The sequence below is a fragment of the Falco rusticolus genome, chromosome 13 (genome assembly GCF_015220075.1).
Source record: "Falco rusticolus isolate bFalRus1 chromosome 13, bFalRus1.pri, whole genome shotgun sequence".
NCBI lineage: Eukaryota > Metazoa > Chordata > Aves > Falconiformes > Falconidae > Falco > Falco rusticolus.
Genome location: NC_051199.1, coordinates 3,331,187 through 3,358,648, shown reverse-complemented (window position 1 = coordinate 3,358,648; position 27,462 = coordinate 3,331,187). Strand labels below are relative to the sequence as shown.

Sequence of the window (27,462 nt, the reverse complement as noted above, 5' to 3'; positions counted from 1 at the left end):
AGCTGGCCGTCTTCGGGAGGGCCAGGGAGCCCAGTGGAGGTGGGCTGCACAGGAAAAGCCTGAACAAACTGGGAAATAGATTTTAAGGCAGGTCTGGTAGATCCAGCTGGTCTTGAGTGAATTGTGATCATCTCTCTGTTGGCCCCCACCATGATTTCCTTTGTGGGCTGTGGATGCTGCTCCTCCCTCCCACAAAGACAGACTGGAAGGGAAGTACAGCTGTGAAGATCTGAAGGCAGAGGTGATGGCCTTACACAGCAATGAGCAAAGGCGGCAGGCAAGGCTGGTGCTGGGAAGGAAGGGTGGTGATGGAAGTGGTTACTTGCAGCAAGGGGGGGACTGAGATTCATCATCAGCCAAAGTTATTCTCTGCAAAGGAAAGTCAGTGAGGAAAAGACAGCGCAATTACAGCATCTGTTTCATGAAATCAGACTCCATTAAATGTATATAGCAGGCATCGGCGCAATCACAGCTTGTTGCTTGGCTGGCTGAGGTAGGACATCCACTCTTTGAGGGGCGGGTTCCCCATAGCTACCAGCTTTTTCAGAAAGGCACGGGGCTGTAGCCCCGGAACATCAGGGTGGGCCTCGGAGTATTTCTGCAGTTTAGCCAGAACACGAGGGAGCCCAACGGTGGAAGCATAGTACATGGGGCCACCCCTGTGCTTTGGCCACCCATAGCCATTGATGTAAATTACATCCAGGTGTTCTGGGCCTGATGCTATTCCCTCAGCCAGGATGTCAAACCCTTCGTTGATGAGGGAAAACAAGCACCGCTCCAGGATTTCCTCCTGATCTATAAAGCGGGTCTTGATGCGATGGGTGTCTCTGTACTGGGACAGAAAGCTGTGAAGCCATGGATCTGGCTTGGCTGTCCTGCCCCCAGCCTTCTCGTACTGGTACCATCCTTTCCCAGCTTTCTGGCCGAACCTGCCATTCTCACACAGAAGATCCGGCAGCGGACTGTAGCGATGGCCGTGCCGCTGGCGGGCTGGTGTTCCTGCAGGTAGCGAGGCCCCAGTGAGACCCTGCCCCTTTCGAGACCTCCAGCCCACATCCAGCCCAGCAAGATCAGACATTCGGAAAGGTCCTATCTTAAACCCAAAATCTTCAAGAACCTGATCTACTGCTTCTGGTCTGCTTCCTTCCTCTACAAGGAAAACTGCCTGTTGTACATATGGAAACATCATTCGATTCCCAACAAACCCAAAACAATTCCCTACCACCACTCCGACTTTTTTCAGTGCTTTGGCTAGCTGCATAGCAGTGGCAATGGCAGTGGCAGATGTGTGATGGCCATAGATTATTTCCAGTAGCCTCATCACATGAGCAGGGGCGAAAAAGTGTGTGCCAATGACCTGCTGCGGGTGGCTCGTGGCAGAAGCTATTTCATCGATGTCCAGGGCTGATGTGTTTGTACACAGAAAGGCCCCTGGCTTGCAGATTCTTGATAGCTTGTGGAATATTTCCTTCTTTAGTGCCATGTTCTCAAACACAGCTTCAATGACTAGATCTACATCACACAACACATCAAAGTCCACAGTGAACTGGAGACGTGCAGGGTTATGAAAATCCAGAGTCTGGGCACCCGGCTCCATTTTCATAGCCTCACGTTCCAAAAGGAGCATCACAGCTTTTCTTCCCGTGCTCAGATAATCCAGATCCTGCTCCAGGGCTACCACAGGTATGTTGGCTTTAACCAGAGAAGTCACAATGCCTCGGCCCATTGTTCCCAGCCCTAGGGATAAAAGTGAGACAGAATCAGAGACTATGAATAAAAAATGTTACAATTAATCACTTGATGGTAGCATTTCCTTTGTATCTGCAGGATAAAAAGTGGAAGCCTATGCAAAACGAGTGGTGCACAGACAGAAAAAAAGAACTGAAGACTGGGAAAAAGGAACTGAATTTCCTTTTTCAGTGAGCCTAAATGTTTGAAAAGCAGTAGCATAAAGGCAAGTTAATGTCCTCTCAAGCTTGCAAAATACCAGACCATGTCTTCTCCCTGCAAAATTTTATACCTACAGAAACCAGCATCACTTAAGAGTTAGAACATGGAGCTCAAAGACAGGAGATCCGAGTTTCAGCTTCAACCCTGTTACCAACTTCTAGCCGGCAGTTTCACAAGCAAGCTTCACCCTGAGGATACCAGTGCCTCTCTCTTCCTGTGAGATGGTCCTTTATGGGACTCACAGAATATTAGTGTAAGCAACAACACGTCACTCAGAGATTTTGACACCAGCAAAGCTCAGACAATTGGTTTCTCCCTCCTTCCAAGCTTCCTCTTCATCTCCCTCCTCTTCTCCCTCTGCACTTCACTGCGTAATCTTTGAAGCAAAGAAAATTCAGCTGCTATTTCTGTAAAGACTCTAGGACACTGATCTGCTCTAAACTTTACTTTGTCTCTAATGTCTTGTCTGTCTCTCACTGTCAGGTCAAACACAATGAAGCTAACACAGTGTTCTTAATCCAGATTTCAACATCTTCTATCTCCTTTTCAATCACTCTGGATCACCACACAGTGGCCTTTTGCTTGCTGTTTGCTCTTTATATCAGGCACCTCTGCCCACTGGGAACTGTTTAAGTCCTCCAACACAGGCCATGCCTAACTTCTGAAGATTCTCGAAGACACAGTCTTCCTTGTCTAAACACACAGTTAAAGCACTTGCTCAGGATTCCTGTAACTGAGCATCCATTCAAGCTGTATTTTTTTTCCCCAAGATCCGTAAATGCACTACTACCAGCTCATGCCCCCAGGAATATCAGTGTAGAGACTATTGGCTTGATCCCTTCCCTCCTTCTGAGCCCTTCCACCAGCTCTGCCCTCTATTACATTAAATGAAGCTGCACGCTTACACTTCCCTGGGATACACAACCCCACAGTACTTATCCTGCTCTCCCCGATGGAGGCTTTTCAGACTAAGTTAATACAAACCAGTAAGAGAAAGCCAGGACAATTTTACCAGCTTTAGAAGTGTGAAGCACTGAATGGGAGGATTATTAATATCCTAAATAAAGCAACAATCAAAGTACAGGTTTGTTATAATTCTGTAAAAATGATTTTTTTTTAATCCCAGTTTTACAAATGAAAGTCAGCTGAACAAATAAACAGCAACAAGGGGATTAAAAAATTTGTCTAAAGCAGCTTTGTAAAGAAAAGCTGAAATCATGTTATCATTTAAACAAGTTCCAACAACCAAGTTCAAATAAGGCAGTATGTTTTTTCCTGCAAGCTACAGACCCTTGGTTTAGTTCTATCCACCCTCAGCTTGTGTACACACAAGACATTTAAAACATTCCATGCTTAGCCACAAGAAGATAGTTTTTACAGGCATCACTATCTGGCAGCCTGCTTATATACCCCTACGCTCCCAAGCAAATGCTCTAGTTCCTTTCTAGGAAATTAGATTTGCTACTTCATAATCAAATACTACTAAAAACTAATCTGAAAATAAAACTAGAATAACATTAATCAGTTCTTAGTATTTCAGTGTCCATGGTTTGCTGCCTGAAAAACCCCAAACACAAATAGCTCCTCCCAGTGTGCTCAGTACTCAGAGCCTTGGATGTGGGAGCAGGTATGGTCAGAGACAGTTTCCCCCCGTCTTTGGTGAGCTACACAAACTGCTTTCTTCTTGGACAGTGCAGGACGGTAACTCAGCACCTCCTGTATACCCACCAAGCCCAGCCCCGTCTTTACGCCTCTCTTTAGACATCAAGCTGAAGCGTTTGCAGTTCAACATGGCTCCCTCTTGAAGTCTCTTCTTTCCCAGGATGGAGTCCTGGGGGTTCTCCCTAGAATTTCCAAGCTCTACTAAAGAAATAACATGCACATCCTGAGCCTTATTAACTCCTGTGCCTCTCAGTTTTGGCCTCATGACTGAAATCTTAGCAGCTCTCTTGCCACATGAACACACTGCTTCTTCCTAAACCAAAACCTCTTCCACGAGCAGTGCTTCTCCAGCCCTCTTTCCAAGGGAATTTCTGCAGTGCTGTTAGCCAATTCCCCTGTTTGCCTTCATCCACATATAGTATGAGTACCCCCATCTCGGTTTTAGCCATCCCATGATAGACAGGCCTACACACTTGTAGCACTTCACTTTCTAGGCCATGGGAGTAGGCTTATAGATAAGATATGAGCTTGCCAAGCTTGTTTCTGACCTAGAAAAGCTGTCTCTCAACTTACTTCGTAACTCTTCAGTGGCCTGTATGAAATGATGTTCAATGAAGCTGGCAGAGACAGTAATGAAAGCCCCGAGGGTTTTGTTACGTTAGAGCTCGCATAGCATGACTCCCCTGGAAATATTTGCTAAAACTGGGCTGTAAAACTAAGGAGAGATTTGGCTGTCTAGCAGGGGAAGAAGAATTTTTGATGACTCCTCCTTTCAATAAAGCTGAATGATCTTGGGGAAGAGTATGTTAGAGCAGAAAGAAATGGAAGGGAATCATTGGGCTTTACATGCGTAGAAGGCTGTAGAAGAAAGAGAAAGAGAAATGTCACATGCTCAGCTCAGCTCACACAGACAAAAACACAGCTAGGAACTACTCCAGAATTTCTAATGTGTTCTGTTTTCTTCCTCAATAGTGATCTCACTTCCCAAAAACCATGAAAAAACCCCTGTATTCTTATCTTCCATGCTGGGGACAGTTTTCAGACCTGTGTTACCACCTGTAATGCCCAATGTGTATCTTTCAAAAGGGGACTGAAATCTGCTTCAGGAGAAAGAACTCTAGCCATCTTGCTTCTGGTCTTTTGTTGTGAAATATAGCTTTGACACAGAAATAAAAATACACTCGAACCCATGTAACTTCAGGCCAAACATGGATATGACAAATCCATTTGTTGGGCAAGCTGAGTGAATAATGACTGTTAATTATTGATCTGTCACATGAGGTACTTAGAATATGAAAAACCATGCAAAATTAACTGAAGGACTTTAAAAACAAATTTCAAAGCAAATGAACTCAAAATATGTATGAAGTAACTCATGTACAGTCACACACACTAGAGAAACACAGATGAGTGGAAAATAATTCTGAACTATTATGAATATTTGGCCTTTAAACTGCCAGGCAATGGAAATAATACTTTATAGATTGGTAAAAATATGCAAAGACTGTTCCAGTTCCCTGTTAAAAAACAACAACGAGCAATTGGTGGTGGCAGACTGCTGCAGACTGGAGCTGCTGCTTTCTCTGTTTCAGGGTATTAATTTGAAGCAGAAATAATGTGATACTCGAGGCAAGCAGGGAGCTCTGGGAAGACTGCAGAAGGGACAGAGAAGAGCTCTTTTTTTGCATGACGAGGAACCAGAGAAAGTGGAGGGAGACGGGAGCCAAGAGTTCAGAACAAGCAGAAACAGATGAAATAGGTGACACTGCATGTGGCTGAAGACAGTCAAGGACAGCTAGGCCAAAAGCAGGAGGGATCCCACATGGCTGGGTGTTACCCACTTAACAGTCTTTCAGTGAGCAAACTGCAGACAAATGCAGCTGGTGGGAAGCCAGGAATGCAGAGGAATGGTTGCAGTTCACCAGCAATGCTATCTATCAAGCATGCCCACAAAAATGATAGATCAGCCTTGATGTTGAATCTACATTAAGACATGGTCAGCAAGAGACGTGCCAGCTCCCTTCAACAAGTTCCTGCTAATATTGGACAGACAGGGGAGCCACAAAGCAAGGCTCCGCTAGCATTCATGGCACTGCTTCCATACCCTAAGGATCCTCTGTCCCTTTGGAAGAGGTACTGAAGGAAGAGGAAGTCAGCGTGATCTTCTCAGTTGCTTCCCATCATGCAGTGATAAAAGATGTAAGCAGCAGCATACTGCAACATGATGCCCGTGTGTGGAACAGCACAGCACTGTCTATTGGAAAAGGGGGTCTGTGTGATTTCTGACCAGCCAAAATGGACACAACTTCTTGCTCTGACTGCCCTCCTCTCTGCAGTGAAAACAGAGAGGCCCTGGACCACCCAGGTAGACTTGATACTTACATGGATGAATAGCCCTATTTTAAAAGGTGTCAGTCCCTCAAAAATCACCCCTAAGATTTTGATTTCTAGTGCTGCAAGCAAGAATGTTCCTAAGACAAGAATGTGAAATTGTGAGCTACTGTACAGCACGGTACTGGCTGCAGAATGACTTTTTGCTACAGCAGCCTGAAAGAAATACAATTGTGTTGCCATATTCTATGCCTGTCTCTAATGGACTCACAATTTCACTGACATCAAAAGGCAAAATAGGAGACGAACCTTCCAGAGGAAGGAGAAAAACCACAGTGGGGTGGCGGAAAGAAATGATGGAAAGCAGTGATACTTCATACGGTGTGGATTCAGAGTTAAAAGGAGGTGATCAATCACCCCAAAATAGGAGATGTCACTTACCAAATGAAGTATAACGTGAACAAGTAGCATAAACAAAGCAAGCCGTAACTGCAGGCTGTGGGGGCTGTATTGGTAGCAGCAGTGATCCAGAAAAGGCACTAGGAGGCTGGGCAAGTGTCAAGGCCCCGAGTGCGCTGATAAGCTTTAATGACCTTGACCAGCTACAGCTGGAGCTTCCACCCACATGCACTGCCCATGAGCCTTGAAGCCCATGGCCTTCAGACCTGGGTCTTCAGTTCCTTTCTAAGCTATGCTGGAGGAGTTCTGCTGTCTTACCGTGGCTGTGCCAGGCTATGGACACTGTTGATCCAGACCTCAGCCTGCAGACTGGCTTCCCAGCTTTACCTCAGACCTGCACCATCACGTGAACTTTGCTTTATCATCTGTACTTCTAGAAGATGCTGGCCATGATCTCTCTCTGGGTCTGCCCTGCTCGCCTTGCTCAGGTGGTAAACAATTGATACAGCAGTGGGTTGTGCTGCCATCCAGAGGGAGAAAGGGGTTGACAGGAACTTTACGAAATTCAGCAAGAGGAAGTGCTGTCCTGCACCTGGGGAGGAATAGCCCTATGCACCAGTATCTGCTGGGGCTGACTGGCTGGAAAGCAGCTCTGCAGAAAAGGATCTGGGGGTCCTAGTGGACACCAAGTTGGCTATGAGCAACACTATGCACTATGACCTTTGTGGCAAAGGCAGCTAATGGTACGAGCCCTCTGGGCCGCATTAGGAGGAGTCTTGCGGGCAGGTTGAGGGAGGCCATCCTTCCCCTCTGCTTAACACTGGTGAGACCGCGCCTGGAGGACTATGTTCAGTCCTGGGCTCCCCAGTACAAGGGTGATATGGAGCTGTAAGTGAGTTCAGTGAAGGGCCAATAAGACGATTATGGGACTGGAGTATGTCTCATGAGGAAAGGCTGAGAGAGCTTTAACTCCACCCTAGAGAAGGCTGGGGGGGAGTCTCACCAATATATTAAAATATCTGAGGGGAAGGTGTCAAGAAGATGGAGCCAGACTCTTTTCAGTGACCCCGGTAACAGGACCAGAGGCAACGGGCACAAACTGAAACATGTGAGGTTCCATCTGAACGTAAGAAACCACTTTTTTTTACTGTGGGGGTGACTGAGGGCTGGCACAGGTTGCCCAGGGAGGTTGTAGGGTTTTCATACTTGGAGATATCAAAAGCTGTCTGGACATGGTCCTGGGCAACAGGCTCTAGGTGACCCTGTTGGAGCAGGGGGGACGGACAAGATGATGTTCAGAGGTCCCTTCCAGCATCAAAGGTTCTGTGGGTCTGTCCCCATGGGAGGTGTTATTGCCATTGGCTCCTCATCACTGCAGTGCAGCTGCTCCCTGCCAGTGCATAATTAACAGAATGTGTTGAACATGGCTAATACGAAAGTTGCCTGTTACCTTGAGCATACTAAGTAGGAGCAAGGAAGAAACATCTTGGTATCTGGTCTTAACGCAATTGTTCTTGGAATACTGTTCCCACACCAGTTATGCATGCTTTATGAAGTGTTGAAAATGAAGTGTTGAAAAATCAGGGGAAGTTCACAGTCGTGAAAATGACCAGTGTGACAGATCGTGCTCTGCTGCAAAAGTATCTAAGTGCTTAGTTTGTTCATTCTGCAAAAAGTCTGGGTTAACTTGGGCATTGTCTGTAACCAGCTACGCAAACACTGAAATGTGGGGGTAGAGGCTGGAGCAATCAGAATTCAGAACCCTGTCTGGAGATGAGGCGCAAATACTTAATCCAATGGATGGCGAGATGCAGCCCAGCCAGTTCAGTTTGGAAATAAGATACAAATTGTTTCTACTATAAACTTTCAAACAGAGATTGCTTTTATCTTTAGAATTCCCTCTAGGTCAGTTACAGCACCAAAATAGGCAGATCAGATCTAAACAGCCCTTCTGGCTAAACTGTCACTGCAATTGGAACTTTGCAAGTGTATTATTCTGGCGTGGTTTATCAGTATGTAGCAAATAATGCCCATTCTAGTTACCTGATCATTCCTATAAAACTTCAACACAAGCCTTTCCTGCCAAAAAACATACTGCAGGACTGACCTGTCTGGGACTGCACGTGTCCAAAGTACTGTGCTTTTCAAATCACATGATAAACTTGGCAATAATTAATGCCTTTTTACCTGAAAGCTATTAACAGCCACGGATTTTCCTCACAAGGTTTGTGGACCAATGTTTAAAAACTGTTTTCATTGAAAATATGGCGTGGCAGCTAATGAAGAGAAGGGAACTTCCAAAAAAAAAGTCTTTCTATGGCCTGCAATGAGTTTTCAGACAGTTCATGCTGCAGAGTGTAAGAGGCCTGAGAAGTACCCAGGAAAAAGCAGTGCTGACCTGGTGAGCTTTCTCTGAAACAGAATGGATGTTTTCAGGCTGCTCCATTACTTGTCTAACCATTTTTTGAGTGCTACTTTCAACAGGGAGAGCTGAAAGATACTTTTTTTTTTTTTTTTTAAATCTCAGCAGTGCATCAAAGGTTTTATTTAAATTGCTCTTATAAAAAATTAATGAAGGCATTATCTTGCTGGGCTACAAAATGGCAGGAGTGGATCCCAGTGAGATGAAATCTTCTTAAAATACAGCTGTCAAAACATTTCTGTATTAATATATCCCTCAGTAACTCTGTGCGCATGCACTTGCAGTACAGAACCAGACCAGGAGGAGGAGAATTTCATGCAAACCTGCTTATAATATGGAACAAAGCCAGGACTCAACACAGCAGTATTTAAAAGCGAACAGACTGCTTATGGTCCACAGATTAAGCTGCCTCTGAAGTGAGAAGCAGCTATTCTTCCAAAGAAAGAGGTAGCATCAGGTAACAGTCTAGTGGGATGTGATTTGCCATCTGAATTTATGAGCTCACCAATGCAGTGACAACTTCCCTCCTTGCATGTCTCCTATGGGTGTGGAGTATCTTCACCTGTGATGGGTATCAGTGACTTTGGCCAGTGACTGCTAGGGAATCTCACTTCAGCCTTCTGCCACCAGTAAAGCCCAGTTACTCTCATCCCACTCCCTTTCAGCTCTGCTGTTAGCTGTGCAGTCAGCAACCACACCAGCTTTTTCATTCCCTTACCTATCACAGCTGCTTTGCGGATGGGCTGAGGGGAAGCACTTTTCCATGAAGCTCCACTGGGTGTTGTCCACTTCTGTGTTGCTCTCTCTGCGAAGAAAGCATACTGCAGTGCTTGGGCCTGGCCTGAAGTCAGCAGGACATTGAACAGCTCTCGCTCCTTCCGGACTCCATCTACAAAAGGCTGCTCTGTGGCAGCTTTGACTGCCTGGAAGCACAGCTCTGGAGCCAAGCACCCATGGGCCTGTTTCTTCACCTTCACAAGAGCCTTGCTGAGAAATGCTTCCATGTTGGGTAGTTTTGGGATTGGCTTCAGGCTGAGCCTGCGAGGTCCCAGTGGCTGGCCTGGGGGTAGAAAAACAGTTACAGAACAAAGCACGCACATCTGGAAGACTACAGATTTTCACCCCTTTCTACAGAGACTGGGAAGGCAGTCTACCTCTTTTTCTTGTAAGCTCACTGTATTAGGGCTTGCACGGCACAGTGATCTGGGTCTAGAACTAAAGTGTCCAACATTTCTCTTTAGCTTTCTGTTTGCTCTGACAATTAACATTTTTCAAGTCCCTTCTCAGACTTCAAAAAAGCAAAATTTCAATTTCAAAGTAATTATCTCCTTTTTCTCAGCCACACAAGTTCCAGCTGCCACATTCATATGGCTCTTTCTGCAAGCTTCAGTACTAAAGTTTTCTTCCAGCATTGTTTACTACTCAGTGCCTGGTCAACCTGGCTAGCCAGATGCATTCCAGCCAGGGTCCTGACCCAGGCATTTATAAAAGACTGGGAAATACACCTTGGCTTCAATTGCTCCCTGGCAGCAGGAATCCCTCTCTTTACTTTGGGACTAAGCAAGAGGACAGTTCACCCAGCATGTCTTGGGAAGCAAATGAATAATAAAAGGAGAGTTCATGCTTCTGTGTCAGCACGGGGTGAATCAAGCAGCCACACAAATATGTGAAGCTCATTACAGACAGAGGTTGCTATGGCGATACCTAGAAATTATTTTAATTGAGAGAAGTTAGTTACATTTCAGATGCCAAAATCCTCTCCATCCTCTTCAGAAGTACAAACCTTGGCACCTGCTAGGAGATCTCTGATCTGCCCATACTCAGGCTGTTCCTATGCTCTTAATGGCAGCTTCCCTCACTAAAGACCGTGCAGGAACAAGATCAGAAATTCAGGATGTATCCCCTTAATATTCCAACATTTTTGCAAAATGCAAAAAACCCTTTTATCATCATAGCCACGTCCTGATCGTTAACTAACTGTGTAGCAGTGTTCCTGCACTGACTGCTGCGGTGTAGTTCCCAGACGCACCTAGGACTGCCACCAAAGAAGGGTGGTGGGTGGGACCCCTCTAATGAGAACCTTATGCTGAGAAGCTCTCTGGTATACAGTCTCGTTGCCCTAACTTCTCTTATACGAGCTCTGCCACAGAAGCACGCTTCCTTCAGAGGTGGTATATTGCATGCAGCTCCCCTTTTTTCTTCCTGTTGCCTGAGTTAGGAAAGTGCCAGTGCATCAGCAGAAGACTCAGGAGCAGGAAATCATACACGGGATGCTGAAGAGCGGGAATAATGGCAGCACTGCAATCATGGCTGCCCAAAGAACATGTCCTGTCTCTAGGTCTTCCTCCAAGACTGAGCAATGTTTAAGTTTCCAGGGCAAGTTAAGATACTGATTTCCTGAAATAATGGTCTTCAGAGCTCAGGCTTTTTAATTAAGCCTTTTAGAGAGCACAAAAAGATGAACGCTCACTGTGTAAGTAGCTTCCCTTATAATCAGAGTTCATAAAAATGTTTTCACATTGACAGTGAATATAGTCTGTATCTGCCAGTACTGCAGGATATAGTCAGGATAATGTTCCTTTTTTTTTAGAATCCTTTGTTTCTCCTGTAAATCTATGTTTCTAACCCAGAAATGCTCTCTATCCCCAGTCCTTTATTTAGGACTTAAGTAGTGGGTTTCATTTCATCACAAGAGGAAACCTCAGGTTTGTCCCAGAAAGCAGATCTGATGGCTGGAAGGTCACTTAAGACTAGGCAGATCCAGGGCCTTCATAAGACATCTCTGAAATGGAAAGGACTGGTAAAAAAGGAGTACTACTGGGAGCCTTTAAGCTTTGTCTTCAGATAGCAAATAGTACTTGTAAGCACAACTACTGATAGGGGACATGAGACAGTTCCTCAGAGTAAGAGAGACAAGTAACTCTCTTCAGGGTCCTGTAGCAAAACTTATTTAGCTGCAAGCTAAATAGGTTTTGCTAAGTATTTCTGCTGCATCTCCATGTAATGTCTTTGCGTCTGCAATGCTACTAGGAATCAAGGGCATATTTATGAACAGGAAAAAAATTATCTGATTCCGAACCTGGGAAGAAGATATCATTGTGGGACACCTGCCGCTTAATTTCTGAAATCAAAGCAGTAGGAACATGATGAACAGTATCAGACATCAGTGCTGCAGGGAAAAGTGTCATCCGTGCACAGAAGCCAGCAGAGATACCTGCATTGTTTTACTAGGGTTTTTAGTCCAGTTGGCACAAAGGGCAGATCGAGTCTGTAACATTCCTGGCAGCAAAACCAACATGTAAGCATGAAGTATCAAATATTGTGCTATTTAAAGGAAAAACAAAATAAATCATCCCAGAGTTGCAAACCCTCGGGATATTACAGGACTTGATATGCAAAAGGCAGGGCTAGCCTAACAGTCTTCCTGGTGCTATGAGCTGCTTGTGAATTTTTGAGAAACAAAGTTGAAACGGGCCCCCTGCTCCTCAGGCTTGCCTGAGACAAGTCCAGTCTGTCAGACCTTTCACAAACTCGGGTTGCGTCAAAGGGGCACTCTGCTAGACCTTCTGCCTAAAGGAGACGGCAGCCAGAATTGTGAGCCCTGGAGAGATTGAAATGTCTTTTATTGTACATCTTCCCAGAGATGATGCACTAAAGGCCCTTGCAACTATAACTGAAAGCCTTTCTCCAGCAGTCTCCATTTAAAGCGTGCAATTACCTAGCAGCAGTATCTGCTACTCCTTTGGGTCTTATGAGACTCAGAAGAAACACGTGCTTCCTCCACAGTTACTCCTAGTGGCTTACAGTCAGAAGCTCATAATCATCTTTCCACGCAGAGTTTAATACCTGGGGGGCCTGAGCTAGTCTAAACAGAACTGATTTTCCTGGGGTCTTCAGTGCAAGCCATTGACACTTCTGTGTTACGATACATTAAGATAATAATGGTCAATCAGTAGATGTTGTCAGAAAGCAAGGGATGATTATATATGAAGAGAGAGCTTCAAAGAAGTCTGCTGTGCAGAGGATCAGCAGCCGTGTTCTCCTCCAGCTGAGGAAGACTACAGCAGGCCAGCAAGAGGTGGCCAGTATAAGCTGCAGGCTACTGCCTACCACAAGCAATTCCAGCAATTTTTCAATTTTGTGTTGCCATCAGGTGGACACATTATGTAATGCAGCTTCGAATCAGTGCAGTGATTCTCAAGCACATTTACTGAAAGAACATTCTCCTTGTCTCCAAGGCTTTAGCTCCTGTCTATTTCTTCTAAAAAATGCCTTCAAAAGTGAAGACATTTTCTTTCACCTGAAGAGGCCAGTTTACCCGAAGAAGGTGAGGAACATACACTCACTTCCTATCTGCAATATATAATTACTGGTTTTCAATGAAAAATTAAACTTAGAATCAGTAGTTGTTTCTGTATTCCTACAACCACTTATTCAGGACTGTTTCAGAACTCCTTTTGAAGGTGTTCTTCGTTAAGAACAATCCATAAAAATGTATGGGTGAAGATGTCTTCCCAGCATACCTAGCATAAAGGTAGCTCGGTCAACTGCATATCGAAACAATAAGCAAGGACCTTTGTTTCACTAAGGCCAGCCATTTGAGACTGATCTTGCCATGAGATTCCACAGCTCCAGCACTGAGAAAGCTTTAGAAGAAAATAATTTCTGAAGATTCTTTGAGACTTACTTTGCAGTACAGCCTTCCCATGAATAGAAATTCCACCAGTGACAAAACTAGTTATTTAGCCAAACTGCTGCGTAAGAAGGCAGCAGTTGTTAGCCTCATGTTGTTTTTTTTTTTTTTTAAATCTCATCAGAAACAAAACGCTGCATGCCATCCAAAGACAATGGACTTCTGTGATGGATTTTTTTGTGCAATTCTGCTTCTGGTTTTATAAAGATTTTCTGAAAAATGTTAACTGAAAACAGATCCCAATATGAACAAAAACCAGACCAGCTATGCAAGACTGCCATCTCTTCTGCAGCCCTGAGTTAGTGCTTGATGTAGAGAAATAAAAGTGCTGGTTTGCCTTTGTGTGGCAGCGGAATTATATTAACTTTAGGCAAAGGCCAAAGTCAGGAACAACTCAAAAGGAACATATGGACTCTGGGTACACCATTCTTTCAAATTACCAGGTAACCTGAGGCTAAATCGTGCATCAGAACTTTTCATGGTCTTCTGCAAGGTTTAATGAGAAATTTTCCAAGCAGGAAAGAAAAAAAGATTAGCTGACTTGCCAGTATTTTCACTGTTAAAGCACATGCTTTAAATGCCAATAAAGCTCTTGGAAAGATTAAAGTCCTGTTGGAGTTGGTATATAGTGTGATGTGAAACACCTTCAATGACATTACTCATTTTTACTGGAGTAACTCAAACCAGCAATAAACAGATAGAAAATCTACCAGCAATAATGAGTAAGACTGGGAGAGGTTACCTGCTGAACATCCAGCTAGAATCCTAGTATGCTTGTATGATTCTCAAAAAAATTTTTCTTGGTAGGGACAATTTCCAGTGAAGATGGAGTTACAGAAGAGGAATTTGCCACTAGTGGTAGCGGACGCAAGTTTCAGAAAGCAAGCTACACCAAGGAACAGTGTTCTCACTTCATTCCTGAGGTTCTCCTCTGAGGTCAAGCTGACTTTCACACTTGTCAACCACTGCACAATGGCTTATTCTGTCACAGAATAAGCAAGCGTATAAATATCTAAATTGCACCCAATTTCACATAGTATTTGTTGAAATCCAGAATTCTTGCTGGTTTGCCAGTTCTAGCAACATACCTATTACTTGTTTATGATACACTGCTGCTGCCATCAGTAGTGGTATAGATCTTATGCAGGGCATCACTTAAGAAGCCCAGCGGGTACATCAAAGGGAACGCTGTTTCTTGGGTTAATTTGCCTAGAAGAATAGTAATAGTTCACTGCTCTCCCAACAGATGGAGAAACAGAGTTCTCAATCAAAACTGACAAAATCAGTGAACCGAAGTATTTTTGTTTTTCTTAGAAGCAATAGTGAAATACATCACCCATGTCTTTCTAAAGATTTATATTTAAATAGTCTGATTACATATACGGAAAGAGAAAAGAGGACTGCCTGTCATCAATTCTGCACTAAAAATGAAGCTCAAAAGTATCATAAGATGAATACAGTGAGAAGGAAGGGCATCTCTTACAGAAAACCTGGCCAGAGAACACCCTTTTGCACCTATCTGGTAAATCTCAAGTTGTAGGGAAGTATATAAGATACTGATCTTTAAGAATAGCCCATTCACTGAACTATCTTAAAAACATGGTGCACTGTCTTCTAGAACAAAGCTAAGGCTGCTTCAGCTCCTAGAACAGAAGTACTCCTACAGAGAAGAAAGGGCTTGTTTGTAGTGAGGAGAACTGCAGGGGCAAAAGCACACCCCCCAGCTTGGAAAAGCATTGCCTATAAAGCCCATGTGATCAAAGCAGAAAGGGGTTTTGCATCCTTGCATGCATCTCACTGGGACAGAGCTCCAGAGTAAATCCTGATGGAAGTGAATGGTCTGTTTCCAAAAGTACAAGGAGGTTAGTAGTGGAAAAATATCCTGTTTTCTCTCAAGGCAATACTCCTCATGCTGCACAAGGAATGTTCCTCTTCCTGTGTTAGTTCCAGTGAATTTGATTTTGTTATTTCTAAAGTGTGTGTAGGGAAAGTCTCTCCACATCCCTCCCATTTCCGCAGGCCATTTTCTTACACAGCAGCTAAAAGGTTAGGGGCAGAGTCACTTACAGGCTCACAATCAACAAGCTGGGCTAAGGATGTGCCAGCCTCTGCACTAGAGGGAGAAAGTTATTTTTGATCAGCCATTATCGATGGTGCAACCAGAGTACATGCAATACCAGCTGGGATCCAAAGCTATATATGGAAAGAGCACATACTCCCCAAAATCAGCAGAATGCAGCAGCCCAGAGAAGCATATGAGTTTGGATACATAATTAAGAAGCAGGAGGACTTAATATGTAACTGTTCTCCAAAACCTCACTTGAATTTCTGCAGCTCTGCAGCATCTGATTTTTTCACTTCAGACAACAGAAGTGAAATTCTTCTGCAATTAATTCTATCTTACATGGATGCCAAAACTCAATGAATGGAGCATATAAATGGAACAAACTGGTGGGCTTTGTTCTGACTCTCTTCAGCCCTGAAACATCACCCATTATTTCTTGGCATTGCTACAATTCTTTCCTCACCAATCACTTTGTTTGCCAAGCGAATTGCTGCCTCAACTGTGTTTTCTTCCACAACTTCATCAACCAAGCCCAACTTCAGTGCTTCAGTTGCTGGAATGTGCTTTCCTGTGATAAAAAGAGAAATAAGACTACACTGGGGCATGATGAGCAATTTCATTCTTTTCCATCTGATCAAATGACTTGTGTTGACATGGCTTCAAATATGAGGCATGCTTGTTATCAGGTACATAAAATGGTTAACTACATGCCTCAGAAGCACCTATGTCCCTTTCTTAGCCCATCATCAGTGGAAGCAAGCTGAATTCCAACCCAAGCCAGCTACACAGGTAAAAGAAATTCATGTTTCTTAGACTAAGCTGGTGGTAAGACTCGGTACCATATTCCTGTATACGGAGCAAGGCCAAAGCACAGTACTTGACCTGTAGTGATTATATCCAGAGCAGCTGGTACCCCAATCAGTCTGGGTAGTCGCTGAGTGCCTTCAGCACCTGGAAGTAACCCAATGGTGACCTCTGGAAAACCCATCTGTGCCTAAAATGAAGTCAAATTCAAAACCAAACCTGATTAGAAAGAATGATAATTACAAACTGAGCAGAATAAAGACAAGCAGACGTAATTCACCCGTTGCTACTCTAGGAAGCATAGAAACTTCATCCTTACTTTTTGCCACGTAAGACATTTAAGTCAAAAGCCCACTCAAGCATTTCAAGAACTTGAGTACAAATGAACAGGAAAAACATCACTTTCAGTGGGTGATGTATGCTAGCACAGCACTGGAGGAGAGCTGTGGGGCCAACAGCATCCCCCAGACTGACACATGTATAAACTAATTCTATCAAGCAGTTGTTACTAAATGCTGCAGGGCACTGTGACTTAACTGTTACCTCCCTATTCTAAGTCTTGGAAGTTCAGTAAAAGAAAATTGGTACTGAATTCTTCCCTAATCTTCCTTCAAATGGCTCTTGGTGCACTTGACATTTAGCAGGGTTACGGCAGAGAAGCCAGGGGCAGCAGGAAAGGGAGTCTTGTCTTCTTTTAAAAATCTGTATGGATTTTGTTGCCTCATTTAAAAAAAAATCAGTTTGCACATTTCCCATTGAGCTCTTAAGAGATATGAAGTCACTTTAAGACCACTACTTATGGCACCCACCTTAGGTGGCATATAGGGTGATGTAGAATACCTCTTTATGCAGTTACAGCAACCCACATTGTCATGGAGAAACAGTGATTCATGCTGCAAAAGTGAGGGGATGGCCCTATCAGTGAAGAGTCCCTGTAAGGAGACCAGGTACTGCTAAAAGGTAGTTCAGCTTTCCTGAATCTTTAAGGGAATTCAAGAAAAAAAACCCAGATGACTCCTTAAAAGACTCTTAAAGCTATCTTTTGGTCAGACTGCTCCTTGAGGACCCAGAGCTCATGGGAAATTAAACCATAAATGCTCCATGCTAGCTGAGTTTCAACTACCTATTGAAACTAGGTCACTAGCAGAAAATTCACAGGGCTGGGGAAAAAGGGGAAAAAAAGAGAGAAAGTCACGGCATGAGCCAGTAAAATACAGCCACCTACATGAGAATATAGACAATGACTACTGAGAACTAGGGCAAATTAACACTCCATTACTGAAATTTGTATGCAGCCATCTATTTTACTGGTTACAAATCAATTTTATATTTAGAAATTACTTGAAATTACTTGTTTAGTATGACTTATGAAAGCATGTCAAGGATGGTATGGTAGGTGAAGAATGTCTAGACACACAGACTTGTATCCTATAGCTATAAAGCCTTCTTTCTCTGGTCAGATGATCCCAGGAGACGCATGCTGTCCTACTGCTGTTCAGGAGCAGTCTCCCGCCCTGTCCATGGCCATATGTACATGGCTCCTGGCCACTCTAGTTTGCAGTGTGTGTTACCTTCACATGTGCAATCCGATAGTGACAGCCAAGTGCCACCTCCAGGCCTCCTCCTAAGGCAACACCTTCAATGGCAGCCACCACAGGCTTCTCGCTTCTTTCTATGAGAGAGACAATGGGGCCCAAGGCAATACCACGTGTCTTTGGAGAAGAAAACCCTTGAATGTCAGCTCCTGAGTTAGCAAAAAGAGATCGACAGGAATTAGTGGGCAAGGCAGTGATTGGAATAATTCTTCCCTCTGTGCCACTGAACATAGCTGCTCACAGATGATCAAGTCCTTGCAGAGCATGCTGCTGGCAGGAGAATGGTTAACAGGAATCAACCCCTTTTGGGACCATCTTCAAGAAACCTTTGCTCCTTGAGCCTATTCAGAGAGCTCAGGGGAAGGTTATGAACAAAAATACATAGTAACTGTAATGATCATGCAGTTGCTACAGAAATTTGCACACATCCTTGGTGTAATAAAAAAAAAAGTTGTGTCTAGAATAGTTAAATGGAACTTACTACTAACAAGCAATGTACAGCTCCATAGAAATTCCCTAGCTTCCCAGGTTTCTACAACTAGCAATCTGTTATTACCACCGCTGCCCAACCCTGGGTACATTTCATATACTAGACCAGCTGACAGTCCAGAGATTTTAAACAAACAAAGCTATGGAGAGTAAGGAGGCACCAGCACGTTAGGGGATGAGCAGCTGTCCCTCATTTCAGCATGAACATACCAGCTTATTTCTGGCCTGGACAGTCCAGCTCGTCATGTGCTCCATGTCAGTTGTGGCACAGCAGAATAGAAAAACCCACTGTCTTGTGGCCATTTCCAGCCAAATCAGCAGTGTTGTGAGGCAGAGAATCTTCAGATGTGTGGGTGGACAGAATTTCCTCTTTTTCTCAGGCTGTGTTGGATGAAAAAGGTCTTACCTGCACTGAATTTCCCATTTTCACCACAAATCGTAACAGCTTTCACTGAAGGATCTGCATGTGCTCTCTTCAGTCCATTTTCTAACTCCTGGAGAACAGTCAAACTGGAATAAATTAAGAGATTCAGTGAGTAAAAATCAACTACATTACCCTTCCAAGAGGTCTGTGTTATAAACACCAGGTGTCCCAGGGAAAATGTGCAATGTGTCCAAGGAGGTCTCTCCCCTAGTTTGCCTTCTGCCACAGCCTCTCTGGGTGAATCCTTTTATTAGTCTCCCCCTTAATTCAAGGGCAAGCACCAAACTCCAACACGCTTGTGACTGCTGCTCTGTCATTCACTTCCTGGAGAGTCAGCTTCTGGCTATGACTTTGCTGTTTCCAAAGCAAGCAGCACAGGGAAATGTTCTTTTGAAAATGTCTTTATGAATTAAGCATTCAGATTTTCAGGAAAACAGTTTAGCATAATTTAAAAGTAATTAATGCTAAACCCCTGACAATCTAAGAACTTTTTTAATAGAAAGGAGCTCCAGGGATAAAAAGCTGTCTTTCAAACACCTGACACATGGTTGATGCTGTACTAACAATTATAATGCTCTCACCTTGCAAAGATCTGTATACAGGTCCAGACTTAAACCCATGTAGGATCCTATCAAACTGAATTTGGGCCTAAAACACTACACAGAATGTCTTCTTTCGTGTCATCTGAACACATTTCCACAGACACAAGCAGTAAATGTGGCCAGCAATGAATTAAGAAAGAACTTCAAAATTAAACAGTGGAAGTATAAATAGCATTTTTACAAATCAGATATTTAAAAAAATCTGACCTGACTGTATGCCCACTTTGCATTTGAAGCTTAAATTATATAAAGATGTTAATTTATATAAGCGTGTGTGTATGGATGGATATGGAGAGTATAGTCTGTTTTAGAAGACAGTGACAATAAAGAAGATGGTAGGTAAAAATAGAAGCATTAACATCTAACGCATTATTAATAGAAATATTAACACAAAAGGTGTGTATACATAATTTACATACTAAAATATATTCATATGCACACGTTTGTAAATATATAAGTGCATATACAGTTTGTAAGAAAGACTTTTCTGTGTGCATACACACTACATATGTAGATACGCCTCTGCTTTAGAACACTGAGCCACAAGCAGTTGGAGGCTGGAGGAATACTCAGAGAAGTATCGCACGTGCTCGCCCAGTCCTTTATAAATACAGCTTCTGTTCCCAGACCTTCCCCAAACTGTAAGCCCCGTTTCACATGTAAGCTTGGTGGCTGATGAAGTGGGAGCAGAACTTTGTTGATGCCTAGTTGAGAGGAGTGTGGATTAAAAAGAACTGACAGAAAGGCTTGATGCATACTCAGTTTGTGCACATTTTTCAGTGTATTTGAGGGTATTTAATCTAAAAAGGAAGCTTGTCAAAAACTATATAATTTATGTGCAGTGCTTCTAGGCGTGTCCAGGGTGAGTGATCACGTATTTATAGAAGCTTGCAGCATTGAAGTGGAAATCCATAGACTGAAAAGGAAAAAAAACGTGGGGAGCCCAAGAATTTTCCTGTAAGTCAGGTGTGCAAAGTCCTGCCAGCCAATCTCTGCATATTCCTCTTTCAAAATCAGAAATTAAGAGAAGGTTAATTTTATATATTTATATATATATATATAAAAATATAAATATTAGCAAAGTCTGTTAATCAGGGGGCTCTCTAGGGGGGTCTCCAGGGCCTGCTGTATCCTGGATAGGGCCACGCTACACAGAAGGATCAGTGGGAGCCCTGAGACCTGGCAACCAGAGCGTGAGAGAAGTGTTATTTTTGGAGAGAGAACAGCGGTTATGTACCAATTGCCTCACCCAGACATCAAAGACAGCTCTGAAATCTGGTGTTAGTAATGGTTCTGAAAGCTGAAAATTAAAATGAAAATAATTTGCCCATGACAAAGAAAAACTATTACGTGACTTGGTAAAGGTCCTTCCAGTGCAGCAGAATACGAAAGCCTTTCCAATGTAAAAAAATGGTTTCATATTCTGTGGGAAAAAATACATATTAAAACCTGAGTTTTTTTTATCTCACTCCCTTTAGAAAACCAAGTGCTGTGGCTGCTGCTATTTGAGGAGGACCCACGGGCTGCGCCCAATGCTCGTTGCTCTTAGAGGTCTGATTTTGGATCAGTAGAGAGCCAGGCCACAGAAATACCAAACTCACCGAGCAGCTGGAAGATTAAAGGGAAAACCGTTATGAAATGTCCTTACACTTTACAAATCATGGTGCAAAGAGGGTGAAAAAGTATGTACTGGGATTCCAAACAAATGTTAGATTACTGACTTGGAAATATTGTATAGAAAAATGCCACAATTCTCTCAGGAACAGAGAAGAAGCAAAGCACTTCAGTGTCTGTTGCAGACACATGATCAGCAGATGCAAAATGCCCATACAAAAGGTCTATCTGCATTAAATGGAAAAGTTCAGGATTTTATGTCAGAAATTAGTTACAAGCCCTTAGCACTTACAACAACATACTCCTACCAGAAGAAAAATTAGTCGTCAAGGCTGCCACAAAATAACAGTTCAATACCTACATGACCTGTATTAACCCAACAGAACTATTTTTGCCAGAGAATAACCTGACCCTGTACTTGCATAAATATTTCTTCTCCCTCCATACAACTTTTTCCAAGTGGAATTTTTTTTGTGGGACAAAAAGGAAGAAACATCAGACTTTTTGCAGTTTCTTGTTCTCTGAAGATGGAGCAATACGTTTGCCTCAGGATATGTCACAGTCCAACACACAGGCTGCACTGCTTTGTACCTCACTTTATAACTGGTACTAAAAGATGTACTTTTTGATGAAAGCGTCATAGTAAAATGTATGACAGTAAAACTATGAAAATACTCAAGAGTATCACAGCTTCGAACAGCTACAGCATGAACGAAACAAAAAGTCACCATAATTTGCGTAAGTATTTCAGTACTGTGACAGCATCATTCATTTACCAGTAACAATGCAAAAATTCACTCCGTGCATTCCAATCAACGATTAATCCACGCTATGTAGTCAGCTCCACCATGTATACTATTTTGACTGCAAGAAAAATTATTCTTCCAAGATGATTCATTATAACAGGTTTCAGAAACACACAGCAGGTGCTGTTAAAGAACATGTGTGCACCAGGGTAAGAGAACATCCTTGTAGGTGACCACATAGGGTTATTTTTGTTTTCCATAAAACTCATTGCAGTCATGATGTGCTGGATTTGTAACAAGGTTTTATCATTTATCTCAATAATTTCAGAACTTAGTGAGGGTTTGTGAGCGTGACCTTCTTTCATTTAAAAAAAGCCAAAAAACACAACTTAGAGGCATCCTGAAAATTTTCTTAGCCACCTTTAAAGAAGTGAGATTCTAATCCAACAGTAGAAAATGCTGTTTATGGGAAACATGCAGGACTGGTCCTTTACCCTTGCACTGCCCCCAGCATCCACAATCCCTGCATTGGGGGTGCTGCTATGTATGTCTACACACATTCTTTTTAGCATCCCTTACACACCTGCTGTCCCTGAATTTGCCTAATCCCTTTCTGGTTCTGCTGATCCATCTGCCTCCACAGGCTCCTGTGGCAGCAAGCTCTGCATTATCTGTTTTAAAACAATGTCCTACTAGTTTAATCAAATGCCCCTAGTTCAACTGCTGTAGGATTTGGTAAAGGGTTATGCCTTTAATTTATTTGCTTTCTTTATGATTTTGTAAACCTTGACCTTATTCTCCCACAGACTTTTCCTCTCCAAACTGATGACACTCAGCTTTGTCAGTCCGCTTTCTTAACGCAGTGCACCATCCATTGGATTATTTCTGTTGTCCCTTTCTGGATTGTCCTTTTATCCTTCTGCAAATGCAAAATCCAGAACTACACATAACAATTAAAATGTTTTATATTGCAGAAAAGGGATGCCCTCTGCTCTGTTCTCAACTTACAACCTGACAGTACCCAATATTTTGTGGGCTTTTTGGGCTGTCCCAGCACACTGAGCTGTTGATTTCACAGAACTGTCAAAGGTAAGGATCTCTTCCTTGAGCTGCAACTGCCAGTTTTGAGCTTGGCATCCTGTAAGCTTGACCTGGGTTGTATTTTTTATTTAAAGACCTTTTTGCTACTGTTTTTTAGCATGCCTTGATCCACTCTTTATATTTTTTTAGTCTTAATTTCCAGTTTACATCTCTCCTGTCATGCTTTATTGGCTTTCTTGTTCTCTTCATTTGGCTAAGTTTCCCACTTCTTAAAAAAATCAAACTTTCCCCTTAGCCTTCTTAGCTTTCTCATCAAGACATGCAGGGCTTTTACTGGATCACTTGCTGGCTGAACAGTTTACCTGGGCTTCTAATAAATTTAAAAAAACAAAAATCCCAAACCCAAACAACAATCCAGCAGCCTCCGCCCTTGTTGCAGTCTTCTTGTCTTTCGGATAGATTCTTGCACCGTTTTTTGTTGGAACTAACTGCTGAGTATTTAAAGCAGTCATTATTACTATACTATTATTATTATTATTATTATTATTATTAATGATAATAATAATAATTCCCTTCTTAAAATTGAGTACTCATGTGCTGGATTTACCTGGTCTGCTCTCTCTTGCCTCGGTGGCAGATCCAGCTGTGTAGTTGTTACTGTCACACAGCAGCTAATACAGCTTGAACAGAGTCATGCACGTAAATTAAGGCCAAATCCAGAACGGCATCCTTTCTGTAGGGTTTTAGAATAGTTGTTTAAGGAAGACAGGAGATAATTATAGCATCCCAGAAATTTTTTTCTGCATCTCATCCTGATGAGGTGCTGATCCAGTCCAACACAGGTAATCACGCTCTCCCTTCATTGGTAGCTATCTGAAGTTGCAGCTTCTCTAATCTCCTTTGCATTTTGATTGTTAGGCTGATTGGGGGTCAGAAGGACAATCCCATCAGCCAGGAAGAGCCTTTTCCAATCATTACTGTTAGGCTGTTATCCTTTATATAATCCCACACGCACACTCCCCTACTCCATGTCCTACCCTACCATCCCTGGGGCTTTTCTGCACTTGTCAGCTCAAATGCTGAAATTCTCTTCCACATCTTTCTTAATTTTCACTGCCAGTAGCCTGCCTTTGCTTATAAGGTGTGGCTGGTCCTTTCTCTTACAAATCTTGTCTGCTCCCCAAAACCTCCCAGTTCTTTGTATATCTAAATCTCTTCCCTCTGTGTCATGGACTGATAAATACAGATCTCTGAATAGTAAACTTCTGCAAACCAGGAAAGAAAACCCCAAACAAATCAAATTTGGCACACGCCACTTCTGCTGGTGGGAAGATTGGCTTAAAGGGGAATCTGTGTGGGAACCAAATTTGCAGCCAGAATCACAGGTCAGCCTATATTCCTCAGGAAAGCACTGCCTGGGAGGTACTTGCACAGCAGTGGATGGCGTCAGACAGGAGAAAGTAAATTCCTACCCACCAGTGGCTTCTAAAGTGCTAATGGCCAGTGCGATGGCCTGGGAGCTGAGGAAATGGTGAGGCTGGAACAGAGCAGCAAAAACTCACCAGTCTTTTAAAAAGCATCTGTGCCTGCTGTGAAATTAAATTTTCAGAATTGCAGGACATGGCTTGTGTCTGTAACTTTCACGGCCTGCTATTGCCTATGTAGTCAAACATTTCTAACAGCAATCACAAACCTGCTCCCCTACGACCCAGCATACATAGTATGCAGAAGCAGAAGGAACACAGAAGGATCAGAGTACACTCTACCTTTCCCAGCTATAGCCAGGTCACAGCTAAAAACCACCCAATGGCAAGTATGTGATAATTATGGATCCCTTCTAAAACAGGCATTATTACCCTGGCATGCAATCAAAGGCCACAGGCATGTCTTAAGTTATAGATTCATGGGAGCTTAACTGATTTAAATCCATGCTGTGCCACTTCCCATCCTTCTCCACTTAACTCCTAGTCTGTCTCTTGTGCCAGCAGTGCTCTTTGTGCAATTGCACAAGGAGCTGACACAGAGAGTGAGGCTGGCTGAAAAACAAAGCCAAACCAACCAGCTGGTGTTTGGTCACATTTGCACCCTGAGCTGGTTTTCTGCCAGTCACAGGAGCACCCATGCTAGCAGAGCAGAAGCTGTGAGGAACCATGGCCAGGATCACAGCAGTCCCATCTTAGGTTGTGTTACGGTGCTACGGAGCTCGTCACAAGGGAATGAGCCTGCTCGGATCTCTGAGGGTCCTTTGTGCTGTGGGGCTGTCCGTGCACAGGAGCTTGGCCAGCACAATACACCTGTGGGGGAGTGAGGATACAGCACTCAAAGGAGACAGCCTTTTTAATGGATCTAAAGTCTACCAGGGTCTTCCTTCTCCCTCCTGGGGCTGGGGGACGGGACCTCGACCGCACCGTCTGTTACCCTCGGTTTGTCAGAACTGCGCCCTGCTGTGAGGGCACTGAGGGCAGAGTAAACGGGTAGAGAGGCAGGGCCTGTCCTGAAGAGGCTGTTGTGCAAGTGCATGCAGTTGTGGTTCTGAAGGCAGAAGGCAACTTTGGGTTTTCTCAAGGACTTCTCAAAAGAGGCAGAGTTAAGGTTCCTTAAGGACGTATCTTTAGCTCTGCATTTTGTACTTTTCATGGTAAGGATGGGAAGTTTACTGCAGGCATAGCCTGGAAGTTTTATTAGGCTGGCCTTCGGCACAGGAGGTCTGAGGGATGTCTTGCACCCTACAGTTCTGGGAGTCATCTAATCTCATCAAGTCACTCCAAGTTTGTTTTCTCATAATTGTCTGGGCATGTGAAAACGATCTTACTCCACTTTTAAACGTGTTGCAACAAAAGAGTGAGCACTGCCAGTTACTGCAGAGCTGCAGTTTGCCTTACAGTATATAGTTTGCTACAGAAAAGCAGCATGTTGCATTTCCTATTCATGTTCTTACTTGTCTCTTTCAGCCTCTTTTTTAACAAACTTCTGATTTACAAGTCGAGCATAACTGTAGTGGGTCTGTCAGGCTTGTGAACACACATTGAATAGACACTGGTCACTGTCACAGAACAGCTCTTAAACTACAGCTGCTTGAAAAGGGTCTGTGTGCTACTCAGAACTGAAGGAACTAAAATACACACCTTACAATAAATTATGTAAAGCCAAAAAGCACGTATATCCTTTTCAAGACACATGAAAAACTAAAATTTCAGAGGCTCCCACAGACTGGCATTTGACTTTGTTTTTCACTGGCTCATCTTTTGAGCTCGCCTGGGGCCTTTTTTGACCAAGATCAGTATTTAAAGGTCAATCCCTTAATCATTTTTAAAAGGCAAATGGACTGCCTTCACTTCTGACGGCCCCTGGCTGTGGTTTAATCCCAGTGCCAGCTCCGCTTGCTGAGCCACGTCTGCCACGCACACAGCCCTTTGCCCTGGCCCCAGCGCTCGCCTGGCTGGCACGGGGACAGGGACAGGGACAGGCATGTCCCGCTGGACGGGCAGCTAAAGCAGCAGCACATCTGAGGGGAAAAGCTAGTTTCCACCTGCGAGATCTGCAGGAACCCCCGGTGCGGCAGCTGAACTGGCGCTGCCTGCAATCCCTTGCTGGAAGCGTCAGCTCGATGTTTTATGACTGGAAGGTGATGAGAAACACCTCAAGTTTTTAATCAGCTTTCAGGGGAGATGGCAGAAAGTACAAAGCGCCTGACAGCTCTCCCGCGAGACCACTCCATTGTAATATATGGATAACTTACAATCCAGAAATTATAATAAAGAGCAGAAGTCATGGAAAAGTTCAGCATGTTTCTCGCGAGGGGAGATCTAAGCGCTCTCCGAAGGGGCGGATCGGGCTGAGGTGGGTGCCCCGGCGGTGCTGGGCGAAGCCCCCGCTGAGGCTCTCAGGGGCCGCCCGCCCCGCGGCCAGGAGGGGCCTCACACGGGCACGGAGCGGGGGGACTGAGGTGAAAGGGGGGGGAATGGGGCAGTCCCCCACCCCGCTCACCGAGGAGGGCGAGCGCCAGGGAGCGCGCGGGGGCGGCCGCCACACGAAATGGCGGGTGCCCGCCGTTACCTCAGCGCGTTGACCGGCGGGTTGCGGAGCCGGATGACGGCCACGGCGGCGGCGCCCCTCGCGTACTGCGCCATGCCGAGCGCCCGCCGCTGTCCCCGCCGCCCCGGCCCCGGGCCCGCCCGCAGCCCGGCCCTGGCGGGGCGGCGCCGCACGGCGGGTGCTGCCCGCGGCCTGGGGGCGGCGGCGCTGCCGGGGCCTGGAGTCAGGCAGCCGCCCGGGAGGGTGACGGGGCCGGGGCCGGGCGGCAGGCAGCGTGCCGTGCTCCGCTGCGGAGCTCTGCCAAGGGCTGGCCCTGCGGAGACCCTGCTCGAGGGTCTGAGGCCCGCGTGGTTTTGAAATTAACGCAGGGAAGGTAAAGAAGCGAGGATGTGGTGAGCTCTGCCACGTCTGTAAAATCCTACTTAGAACAATATTAATTTAAAAACCTAAAAGATATGGGGGTGTGAAAAAGTAGTTCCTAATATTACAAAAGCATCCTTCACACTAAAATGTAATTTAAGGGAGAGAGAAGGTTCCCTGGGTGTTGGAGAAGTGATGGCTTTGTACGTGGCTCTGTGGTGGCCGGTTGC

General features: G+C 44.3%; 1 protein-coding gene across 1 annotated transcript; it reads right to left on the bottom strand.

The window, feature by feature from the left end:
- Window positions 1-392: 392 nt before the first annotated feature.
- Window positions 393-27,031, bottom strand: EHHADH (enoyl-CoA hydratase and 3-hydroxyacyl CoA dehydrogenase). The gene is made up of 7 exons (XM_037407547.1): window positions 26,894-27,031; window positions 18,817-18,920; window positions 17,898-18,070; window positions 16,405-16,516; window positions 15,986-16,090; window positions 9,483-9,824; window positions 393-1,737 (listed from the first exon to the last, which is right to left on the bottom strand). Exons 1-7 carry the CDS (start codon window positions 26,965-26,967, stop codon window positions 467-469), a joined length of 2,181 nt encoding a protein of 726 aa, XP_037263444.1. The 5' UTR covers window positions 26,968-27,031; the 3' UTR covers window positions 393-466.
- Between the last annotated feature and the right edge of the window lie 431 nt (window positions 27,032-27,462).